The sequence below is a fragment of the Sceloporus undulatus genome, chromosome 1 (genome assembly GCF_019175285.1).
Source record: "Sceloporus undulatus isolate JIND9_A2432 ecotype Alabama chromosome 1, SceUnd_v1.1, whole genome shotgun sequence".
Taxonomy (NCBI): Eukaryota; Metazoa; Chordata; class Lepidosauria; order Squamata; family Phrynosomatidae; genus Sceloporus; species Sceloporus undulatus.
In genome coordinates this window covers 314,178,389-314,190,981 of record NC_056522.1, presented here as the reverse complement: position 1 = coordinate 314,190,981, position 12,593 = coordinate 314,178,389, and the positions used below count along the sequence as shown (strand labels likewise).

Sequence of the window (12,593 nt, the reverse complement as noted above, 5' to 3'; positions counted from 1 at the left end):
CAAGAATGGAGGGGGCAATCTGATGTGTCCAGGAGGGATGGCAAGAACGGAGGCTTGACAGGGTACCCAAAGGAGAACAAGGCACTGCAAAATAACAACAACAACAACAACAATAATAATAATAGGATACCCTGCCTCGAGGAGAGGCAAGAAAGAATAATAATAATAATAATAATAATAATAATAATAATTTCTTGCTTCTCCTCAAGACTCAAGGCAGGGTACACAAAGGAGAACAAGGCACTGTAAAAATAATAATAATAACAATAACAATAATTTATTTTGCAGTGCCTTGTTCTCCTTTGGGTACCCTGATTCACGTGAGGCTAGAGGCAGGGTACCCAAAGGAGAACAAGGCACTGCAAAATAACAACAACAACAACAACAAAAACAAACCATATAATAGGATCCCTGCCTCGAGGAGAGGCAAGAAAGATAATTAATAATATAATAATAATATCATAATAATAATAATTTCTTGCTTCTCCTCAAGACTAGGCAGGGACACAAAGGAGAACAAGCACTGTAAAAATAATATAATAAATAACAATAATTTATTTTGCAGTGCCTTGTTCTCCTTGGGTACCCTGATTCACGTGAGGCTAGAGGCAGGGTACCCAAAGGAGAACAAGGCACTGCAAAAATAACAACAACAACAACAAACAACAATAATAATAGGATACCCTGCCTCGAGGAGAGGCAAGAAAGAATAATAATAATATAAAATAATACTAATATATTCTTGCTTCTCCTCAAGACTCAAGGCAGGGTACACAAAGGAAACAAGGCACTGTAAAAATAATAATAATAACATAACAATAATTATTTTGCAGTTGCCTTGTCTCCTTTGGGTACCCTGATTCACGTGAGGCTAGAGGCAGGGTACCAAAGGAGAACAAGGCACTGCAAAATAACAAACAAAACAACAACAACAACAATACATATAGGATACCCTGCCTCGAGGAGAGGCAGAAAGAATAATAATATAATAATAATAATAATAATAATAATTTCTTGCTTCTCCTCAAGACTCAAGGCGCAGGGTACACAAAGGAGAACCAGGCACCTGTAAATATAATATAACCTAACATAATTTATTTTGCCGTGCCTTGTTCTCCTTTGGGTACCTGTCAAGCCTTCAGGAGAGGACAGAAATATTTTTTTGTTAATAATAATAATAATAATATAATAAAAATCATCGGGCTGGAAAAGATGCTGCATTCAGATGTGGCCAGGAGGGATGACAGGAATGATTCACGTGAGACTAGAGGCAGGGTACCCAAAGAAGAACAAGGCACTGAATAACAACAACAACAACAACAACAACAACAATAGGGATGGAAAGAACGGAGGCTGCATTCGGATGTGGCTGGGAGGGATGACAGGAATGATTCATGTGAGGCTAGCATTCACGTGAAACAGGAAACAGGTAGTGGCCCCCTTCTTCACCTCGGAAATATAAAAGTTCTCGATGCGTTCAGAGCCCCACTGAGCATGCACAAGGGTGCCAGTTCGAATTGTTGAATCCGCATGGTGTGATAATTTATTTTGCACTCGCTCCTTGCCTCAGGAATGACCACAAATTTGCTCTTCACATGGGATAATTAATCACGTGAATTGCTTTGGATTCAAATTGACTTTGCTTCCCCTTCCCTTCTGAATGGCTTTGGATTGGAGTTCCAATTTCACGTGTAATAAGGGACTGAGTTACAAGGATCTCTTCAGCCTATTTATTACACAAAAAACTGATTTAGTTTAGAGATCAGTTTGATTCAAATATAACAATGTACCATCATTTATTACTGTATATGGGCTTACCCCTTATCTAAATACCCTAAAGGCACTAGATCTCATATGACCTTGGAAAATTAAACTGGGTCAGTACTGGTTAGTACCTGGAAGGGAGAACACCAATTAATACCAGGTGCTGTTGGTTGTATTTCAGAAGAAGAAACTGGCAAAACCACCTCTGTGAGTATTCCTCACCTAAGAAAACCCTAGGAAATTCATGGGGCCACCGTAGGTTGACAGGAAACTTGAAGGCATGCACACACACACACACACACACACACACACACACGCACACACACTTGGACTTAGGTCCTCTTGCCTCCCTTTCTTCATTCAACAAAGCAACAAGGAGGAGTATTTGCTTCTGTTTACAATTAACCACAGTTTGTCATGATATCCAGTGTGGGAATTGTGGCTAGTTCTAAACTGAAGTAGATTTGAACTAATTACAGTTTGAAATTACTTTGTTCTGAGAAACCAAAGTTAAATCTAACCACTAGCCACTACACATAAGTGAGAAGTAAGGGGATGAAGGAAGCAATACTTCTAATTTTCAAACATTTCAGAACACCTTATCATTGGTGTTATTTGGTCCTAGTTCCTCGTGGATCCCAAATCCATAGATGCTCAAGTCCAATTAAATGCTGTGGCATGGTAAAATGGTATCCCTTATATAAAATGGAAAAATCAAGGTTTACTTATACACACACTATATATAAAACTATCCATGGAAACAGAGGGCTGACTATATAACAAAGAAATACCATCAATTTTAATACACATTCTAGGACAGAAAGATCTGATATAATGTTTGAGCATCTGACATTTATTTAGTAGAGCACCAACAGTCAAAACTTTGGAGCAGCTCAAGTCATGACAGAACTTTAGGTGGGCTCCTTACAATGAAATAGATTGATGCATTTCTCTCAGATCCTTTGAATGAAGTCATAACTGCTAGAAATCTCACTGAGAGTATTCATGTCTAAATGTTTCCTAGAAGATTGTGTGCTGTTCTGCATGGGACAGGCATGAGAACTAGATGCTTCTCTCATTAAATGAAAGCTCAGATTTCCAGTATTTCACAGGAGGAATTTTTACATCATGTGCATCAAACTAATGTATTCCAAAGACTGTTGGCACAATAGAAAGTGAGGTTCTTAAGGTTCATAAGCTGAAACAACTCCTCTTCCTTATGTGTTGCAGCTACATAACTTTGCAGAAGTAATTGTGTTTTATTATAAAACTGACCACAGGTATCCCCTTCTGTTCCAAAAGGGAATTTGGGAGGGGGGCAATTTCTGATGTACAGTAGTTAAGAGCATTAGCTGAGTCTCTGGTTCATCTGTTGGCTCAGCTATGAAGATAATAAATAGCCTTCAGAAACTTTCAAGCATGTCTAAGAATGGAACTGCATGCTGCTCTTATACTGCAGGCTATTGGCACACTTACACTCTTTATCTGAAAAGACACTGTTCATTGCTCTCCCTTGCTTGTTACCAACCCTTTCTTATCTGGACCACAGCTGCAGATCCCATCAAGCATGGCCCATAAGGGATGCAGGGGTTGGAGTGGGGGTGCAGGGATTGATGGCTTATAAAAGGTCCTGATTAGACCAGCTGTATAAGGGCACAGCCAGAACCTCTGCCTGCCAGACTCTGCCACTTGTCTTCTGGTGCTATGCTTGTAATGACATTAGCATTTCAAAAGAGAAATTACCATAACCCCCAAGTTCTATAAGGGAGGTAGACTTGTTTCTTAATTGCAAGCCTGCTTTATGACTGATTGACATGTGCAGTAGATATAAAAGTGAACAATGGAAAAGTTTGCTTTTCTTTATAACATGAAGGTTACCAAAGACCTAGCAATTTGAAGAGTTTATAAATGAAGCTCTCCCTGTTTATTTTAAAATACCTGAAGAGTCAGCAATAGTGGCAGATGTTGAAGACATTTGTGACTTATGGCAACCCTAAGGAGAACATATCACAGAGTTTTCTTGGCAAAAATGGTTCAGAGGGGGTTTGTCCTTGACTCCTTCGGAGGCTGAGAGGGTGGATTTCCATGGTCAAGTGGGGATTTGAACTCTGGTCTCCAAAGTTGTAATCCAATGCTTCAAACCACTATACCTCACTAGTCTCCTATACAAAACAATACATTACCTTATTCTCTACACTATAAACACAGTAACAAATACCAAAGTCCAAAACAGAGTATATACCCCCTCAATGGTGTCAGCAGATTTATTAAAAAGGGACTCTAAAAGCACCATAACACACATTAAATTTCTCTTTTTCTCCTAAAAATAATTCCACCTTTCCCTATCATTTACAGGGGTTTCAACAAGTCTCCAAGCAGACCACACAAAGAGCCTCAAGCTGAGCCTTCAGTCAAGTGGAAACTAGGCTAACGTTTAAACAGGTGAAAAAACATATAAACTGGCTGGGAGTCCATTGCTGATCAAGCTACTGTATCCAGTGGATGAATATTCCAGTGTTTTAAAGGTTGTTTCCATTCCACCACTGTACCCTGCCTGGACTTTGAGATGTCTGAGAATCTATCATCTTGCCAGAAGGAGAAGCTGTAAACTGAAGATCAAAATAGGGAAACTGTTTTTATCTCATGCTGACAACACAGCAGTATGTGCTTTCTTTAAACAAAATGCCACAGAAAGAGAAAGAAAAATTAAGTAACACACAAACAAGCAAATACTACTGTGGGACAACCAACTAGAGTTAGCCCTCTGTATCCCCAGATTCTTTTTCCATGGATTCAACCATCCATGGTTAGAAAATAACCCCCCCCCCAAAATAAATAAATAAATAAATATTCCAAAAAGCAGACCTTGATTTTGCAATTTCATATAAGGGATATCATTTTACTATGCCATGGTATATAATGGCACTTCAGCATCCACGGATTTTGGTATCCATGGGGAGTCCTGGAACCAAACACCAGCAGATAACAAGGGCTCAGTGTATTTTTTGTTTTTCTAGCATTTTTACAACTATCATTTTGTTTTGTTTCATGTAGTGCATGAGGATGGACTGATTTGCACTTTACAGAGCTGAGAAATCTGTTCACTCTATGGCTGCAATACAAATATCTAAATACCCCAATTGTACCAGATTCTGTCTGATTTGGGAAGCTAAGCAGGGTTGAGTGTGTTGTGTTGTTTCCCTTCAAGTCATTTCCAACTTGAAGGCAACCCTAAGTCAACCCTATCATAGGGTTTTCTTGGAATGTTTCTTCACAGGAGGGTTGCCACTGCCATCATCTGAGGCTGAGACAGTGTGGTTTGCACAATGTCACCCAGTGAGTTTCATGGTCAAGTGGGGATTCAAACCCTGGTCCCCAGAATTGTGGTTCTACATGTAGCTCTGGAGAACGAATAATTGAAATGTTTTTGTTTTCTTTTGTTAAGAGTTCAGTAAAGTATAAGGAAATAGTTACTGTAAGAACTCATGCTTATGGAAGTACTGTGACGAAGAACTGGAAACAATCTGAAGAGTATTGATGGTTTACGATGTGTTAAGTACAGTATATACTTCAATGTCTCTTTTTACATTTTTGGATCATTCTTGTTTTTTTAATTTTATCAATAAAGTTTTTTTAAAAAAAAGAAAAAAGAATTGTGGTCCAATGTTCAAACTACTAAGCCCTGCTTAGTACTTGGATAGGAGACAGCACACAAATACAAGGTGTTGTAGGCTATATTTCAGAGAAAGGACCTGGCAAAAAAAGATGAATTTTGAAAGCACGACTACTCAGTCTGGTACAAAGCCAAATAAACAAAACATCTACTAGATGTTACTAAACCTGATTATTCAGTACCTAGGACCTCAAATACAAGGTTGTATTCCCTACCTCCAGTAATAACTCCCACAGTCAGAACTCTAGATCCAACTCATTGTCTTTTCTTCTTCAATAAATATCCATCTTTATAAAAATGCATACTGAGTTTAAAATTGTTTTAATTGGTTTTTAAATATTTCTAATGACCTTTTATTGCACATTGTTTTGGAAGCTCTGATAGGGAGAAAAGTGCTTAACAAAAACTTTTAATAATGAATAAGAAAATAAATCCTAGATGTGGTAGTGTGAAATGGCACTGAGAAGGAAGAGTTCCAACAAGACAAGGAACAGAAAGTGGGCAGAGACAAAGGAATATGCTTCCAACAAGAAAGTGCAGAAACTGGGAGGAGAGATGGGGAGGGGCTCAAAGTTTTTCTAAAGCTATCTTCTGCCATTCCTACTCTGCATAATTCAGCATTAATTCCACAATGGACCCTGGAACAAAGCAGTGCCTGCCTTTTTGAAAAGAAGTCAGTGTTGTGAATATACGATTCTGAGCACAAAGTCAGTCATCTGTCTGCCACATTAGTATACAGTTCAGCAGGAATACCATTGGATGTCATCAGCAATTTAAGCCACTGTTCTCTGTGGAATGGCTGTCAGCCCAATGCAGAGCCCCTTTACCATAAAGCTGCTTTTCCATTCAGTGAGCAGCTCCCTGTATGCTATGGAGATGGTTGCACAGGGCTGCTCCTGTCACTTGCAAGGGAGCTTGGTACAGATGCATATGCCTAAATTATTTGTTCACATATTCTGGGGAGGGAAACTTGTGCCTCATTTTCAGATCTTATACAGCCCTCAGCCTGATCTCCATGCTGATGCACCTTTATTTTTGCTGAAGCTCTTTTATTTTATGTTGGATACTGTTGCTAAGATGTGAAGGACCACAGTGATTCTTGGTAATAGCTGAAATCCTACACTTTGAACCTTTTGCTTCTTATCAAGCACAATTTAAATTACTTTTGCTACTCAAGAATTATATTCCAATTGATTCAGATAGTATATTCCAGTATATCTATTTCATTTCTTACACGGATATCATTCCCATGATCTTTCACTCTGATATCACACAGTGTACTGTAATTGGTCCCACAAACCACTTAACTCTCACACATTTATCTTTCTCCTGCATATGGTATAGTTTCCCTTTCTTTCCAGGGGCTATATCTCCACTACTTTGAACTGTAAGAGTTCTAAATCTGGTCACATGCATGCACAACACACTTAAAAATGGAGACTGCAAATTTCTATAGTCCCTACTTAGGTTTGGACTGAAATGTCCTTCTGAAATTAAGTGACAAATAACAAATATTAATATGGCTCTTTGGAAAGAAGTTACCTCCACATTTGCTGGGGTTGGGGTGTAGACCCATGTGAAAATGAAAAAACAAAAACAAAAAACGAACAAACACTCAAACAAAAACACTTTTTTAAACCTAAAATAACACCTGTCTAGGAATCTCTAGATCCTCTAGCGCAACTTTATGACCAACATCTGACAGATGCTGAGCACAGAATTACACTGGAGGACATTCCAGTGAGAATGTATTTTCTCTAGGAATCTTTAGATCCTCCAGTGTGATTCTATGGTCAATTTCTGGCAGACTCAGACTAGAGGAGAGATTCCTAGAGAGAACATATTAATCAAATCTGTAAAGCCGCAAATGTGGAGGGCCAACTATACTTACAGATTCCCTATTGCATAATAATAATAATAATAATAATAATAATAATAATAATAATAATAATAATAATAGTTTTATTTTTATACCGCCCTTCTTACAATCAGGGCGGTGCACAACATAATACAACATTACAAATACAATAAAAAGAAAGTACATTAAAAACCCACGTTAAAACCAAATTCTGGCCAGCTTGCCACTGCTGTCGGGGGGGGGGGGGGGGGAGACTAACTGGAGCCTGTATCCGGGGTCTATAGTCTATATATACACCTTAACTTTTCCTCACCACCAATTTCATTGTATCCATCAGGAATTTTAAAAATACAGCAAAACTAAGCAGGCAGTGGGATTTTTTTTTATTGGGAAATGCATTTGGGGAAATCTCAGAGTCACTAAATCTCCTGAAAATCTTATAAGCTTTTAAATGACATGTCAGCTTTTTGAGGAAACCACCTTGCTATTAAAAGCAGTGCAGTCAATGCTGACATTCAAATCACACCATAGTAGTGCTTAGCCACAGTATTTGAATAGAAGCTCCCATGTAAGCATAAGTATAACTGAACTGCCTCTGAATACTAGGTGTTGGAGACAAAAACAGGGAAGGGCTGTGGCAAACATATTTACAATCTTATATGTCAACCACATTTTGGGGACAGCTGTTATCTACTTTTTAAATACGTACTGACCTTTCCACAAGGTTTTGCATGACAATCACGCTTTAGGAAAATGGATTTCCAGACAGTTGATATTTTTCTAATGCTAAGGGCAGTCTGATAACAATGTCCATGACTTCCTCTGTACCAGTTTCTAAAGAGCAAGTAATCCTCTAAAACAGCCTTCCCAAAAATGGTCCCCCCAACATTTCTTGTCTGACAACTCCCATAACCTCAGAACAGAATAGCAAATGACAACGATGGCTGGTGATGATGCAATTTTTACCAGGTTAGAAACAGGCCCTTAGTTAACAGTTTAGGAATGGGTTGTGTGCTCCTACTGAAATCAGAAGTGTGATCCCACCTATTCTCATTTTAGCACCTCTTCCATGATAATAGTATAGATCATGTTCAACGTTTGTTAAGTTGACATAACTGTTCCTGAGAATATGCTATTGCATCACTCAGGAAGGAACAGACACACTATTAAAGGACTGGGCTTAACAGAAAAAAGAGTTGGATTAATCGTGCAGGTCTTCAGTCTCATTGCATCTTGAAGCCAGAATCTTGTTGTGGCCACACATTAGCAAGAAAATTGCCGAGCAAGTGCTTCCATTTTCTCAGAGGCTGCCTAAATGTAGTCCAGGTGCTGTAGACTATATTTCAGAGGAAGGAGCTGGCAAAACCACCTCTTGAGTATTGCTTGCCTAAGAAAACCCCATGAAATTCATAGGGTTACCATAAATCAACAAGCAACTTGAAAGCACATTATTATTCTTTATTTACATAGCGCTGTAGATTTACATACAGACACAGTGCAGGCAATAATTCCACAAGTACTCGCAAGAGTCCTCTCTCATTTTGGATTGAGAGGGTAGGGAGTAAACTGATTGTTGCATAATGGGTATATTTGGGTCAAAAATGTATTGTATCTTGGCCTTGAAGGATTCATTGCAGTCACTGAAATATAATGATAGGTCTCTTTTGAAATCAATTTATATCAGCAGTCATGTGCTAAAGTGCTCCAGCTTCTTAGGCCACCTAGTGGTGGTGGTGGTGGTGGTGGTGGTGGTGGTAGTGATGGTGTTGTGTGCCGATTTATTGAGACCCTATCATGAGGTTTTCTTGGCACATTTCTTCAGAAGGAGCTTGCCATTGCCATCCTCTGAGGTTGAGAGTGTGTGAGTTGTCCAAGGTCACCTAGTGGGATTTTACATGGCCAAGCTGGGATTAGTATTCTGGTCTCCAGAGTCGTAGTCCAATGCTCAAAGAACTACACCACCCTGGCTCTCAGGCCATCTGTAATTTTAGTTCATTAAAATGAACATCTGACTAGAAGTTTCATGAATATTTGGAGCATCACAGATTGAGCTCCTCAACAACTAATTGATTGTTACAATGACAACCTAGAAACAGAACTGCTTGGCACATCATGTCTGACGCATTGCTTACCAAAGTGTCACGTTTCTATCCCATTCTAAATATTTACGCTAGAAGAGACTTCTGAAAATAATAGGACAAGGACTTCCTGTCCTTGTACACACATTACCACCAACACAGATACAATGGCTTCCGTTTTGAAAATATTAAAAAGGAAAGTTTCAGAGATAAGAACAGACCAGTTTTAACCTGAATCTCAAATCCTTAGCTGACTTATGTAGGAGATTGCACAAAAGGTGAACTTTGTTTTATATATGCTGACTGCTACCAAATTCCTAACACAAAACAGCTGTATATCACTGAGCCTCAAAGAGAAGGTTGTTATCTCCACTCTGTGTCACAAAATATTCCTAACATAAATGATCTTCCCTTTAAGACTGCATACTTGCTGCAGCCACCTATCTGACTCATTTCAAACCGCAAAATAAAGAAAGAATGAGGCATAGGGAGCAAAGAACAGAGTACAAGCATCAAGAACTTAGGCAGTATCCCCAAAAATGATTGCACTTTCCCCTTTCTCAATGTAAATAGCAGCAAGTATATAGCAGGAAAAAAGAGGGGGCTCAAGAATATAGTTTAGAAGAAGGCTAATATCTGCCCCATACTCCTGATTCCATTTTCTGATGGAGAGGAGGCACATTTTGCAGACAATTTATTTGCCTCTACAACAATATTTGGAAGTATCACTCTAACTACACCTTTATAGCTCCATAATTTACATAAAATATTTATGTTACAGACTTCACCATAGGAGAGATTAGAAACTACTCACAAGCATGCACTGGAAAATTCTTTAAAAAATATTCAAGTTGGCTTTACATTATTATTATTTATTTTTTTGGAACACCATTGAGGTTATGGATTCAGTGGCACAAGCTCATCTTTTAATCACTGTTACTTGCTCTGAGCCACTACAAAGAGGGCTAGAAACTTAAGATAGGAAAAGTTTTACTTACATGAATCCAGTCCTTCCACCATACATGTGCTGAAGATAACCAGTGGGAAAAAAATCCCATGACTGATCAAGGTAAGCAGCGATGTTGTGGTGCTCTTTGTTGCTACCATTCCATTGCACATCTTTTAGACAACAAAAAATTTAGACCTTTTTCCCTCTCCAAAGTTTTAAGGTTTTGCTGGCCAAAATGAATTTTATCTATAACAAAAGGAGAGAGAGAAAAAATCAAAGGTTAGATAAAACTTCCTAAGCAGGGTGGGAGAGAAATGAAACAAAACACAAGAAGTCTTTTAAAGAGATCGAAAAACAGAAGAGGCCCAGAGCCCACAAAACAAAGAAACCTATCCTGCCTGAATGGACTCATGTTCAGGCAGACTGTACAGAAAAGAAAAGAAAAAGTTGCATATACGTCAGTGGGGGTTAGAGAGATAACCCGTCAGACTACCTTACCTGAAGAATTAATTCTAAAGACTTCAGGTAAACCAGTTTTGCTAGACAGATGTTTCTGTGTTTTTAAACACAGAAATGGCAGTCAGACTAGGCTAGACATATAGGATAAATAAATAAATAGAACTCTTTCATTATACACCTGTAGAGAGGCAGATTTTCAACCAGAAACCCCACAGGAAAAGAAATCTCTTGAGTCTACAGACATATGTTGCCTAAAAGGAACTATCATATAAGAGGAAGCCAGACAGAAAAGCAAGTTGCAGTGTCAGAATGTCACAACTCTGAATTACAAAAAGCATAGCTATTTAAACTCAGGGAAGTGACATCATTCCTTCCTGCCAATATACTATTAGAGCCAAGCCAATGGTCTATGTCACCTTCTATATTCAGAACTCAAGCCAAATACCTAGGTAAAAACCTGTCCTATGGCAAGGAGTTTCAGGAAGTCAACAATATATTCAAGGCAGTCTTAAATGCAATCCAGAGTTGTTAGTCTTATATAACTACCCTGGCCCCAAACAATTTAAAGACTCCCCTGATCTCAACTATTCAGAATGGGATTTCAAAACATGTAAACAAAAAAGGTGCAGCATGAATACAGACTCTGAGATACTGGTTTAAATCCAATCGCTAATCCCAGGTACAGCAGCCCTACTGAATCAATGGAACTTAAATAAGCATTGATATCAAATTCCTTTTAACAGGTCTAGTCTAGGTGGGAATAACAGTTGGATCCTAGACACTGTTGAGAAAGTTTTCGAGCAATGGACATCAAACATATACATCTTATTTGTCCTTTTAACCTGGTGTGTGTTTACCTGATGTCTTTTTAAAGTGATGTTGTTTTTCTATTATTGTTGTTATTCCCTGTGATCCATGGGGAGAGGCGGGTAAGAAATAATAATAATAATTAATATTATTATTATGTCCCCCCCCCCGTTTCCATGGATTCTTTATTTTTTATTTTTTTTGTAATATGGTTTATTAAATTTACAAGCAAGAAAAATAAAACATTTAAAACGTACACTCTTGTTAATATCCCCATTTAGTTTCCAATATTCTCTTATCCTTTGTTGTTTATTCCCATGTAGTGATGCTTTTAATCTTTTACTGTAATGTTTTTAACTTTGTATTTTACTGTTTTAATCCTCTGTAAGCCGCCTTGATCATACCTATGGAAAGGCGGGGTATAAATAAAATTATTATTATTATTATCATCCTGTTTTACTTCCATACATATACACACTCCTCTTCCCTATTATCCTTCCCTCCTTTTTTCCATTTCCTTCTTTCCTTCTCCTTCCCCTCCAGTCCACACATCCACCCATACTTTCCCTCCTTTACCATCCTCACACCTTCTTCCACTTACTCAAACCCAATTCTACATTCTTTCTTACTCTCCTGCTTCTTACTCTTCCATTGCAGCATCCTCACTACCTAACAGAACTAGCTCATTTCTTAAAGTGTCTTTTTATCCATTATGTATTTTCCGTCTGTACTCAACTACTATTACAGTGTTTTCTCTTCAATAGCCAACTACTATTATACAGTGGTTGCCCCATCGGGTTACGAAATTAATTCGTAATGCGGCGCCGCTTCGTAACCCGAAAAAGCCTTCGTAAGCCGAATTGCCATAGGCGTAATGGGGAAAAGCCGCGATTCCGTGCGAAAAAGCCGAAAAAAGCACCAAAAGTTTTTCGTAACCCGAAAAACATTCGTAACCCGAAACAATAAAATTCCCATATGGGATTTTTTTCGTATCCTCCCGAAGAT

General features: G+C 38.4%; 1 protein-coding gene across 4 annotated transcripts in view; it reads right to left on the bottom strand.

Annotated features, from left to right (window-relative positions):
- The window catches only part of SUSD6 (sushi domain containing 6), a 70,697-nt gene that overhangs the window by 35,707 nt on the left and 22,397 nt on the right, over positions 1-12,593 (bottom strand). For 3 of the 4 annotated variants that reach the window (XM_042461169.1, XM_042461170.1, XM_042461158.1), the window contains one exon: positions 10,372-10,568. In XM_042461169.1, the coding sequence (XP_042317103.1) occupies positions 10,372-10,492 (121 nt within the window). In that variant the 5' untranslated portion in view covers positions 10,493-10,568. Of the gene's footprint in view, positions 1-10,371; positions 10,569-11,845; positions 12,360-12,593 lie in introns of those variants that run through there. The other variant, XM_042461166.1, reaches the window with a different exon arrangement.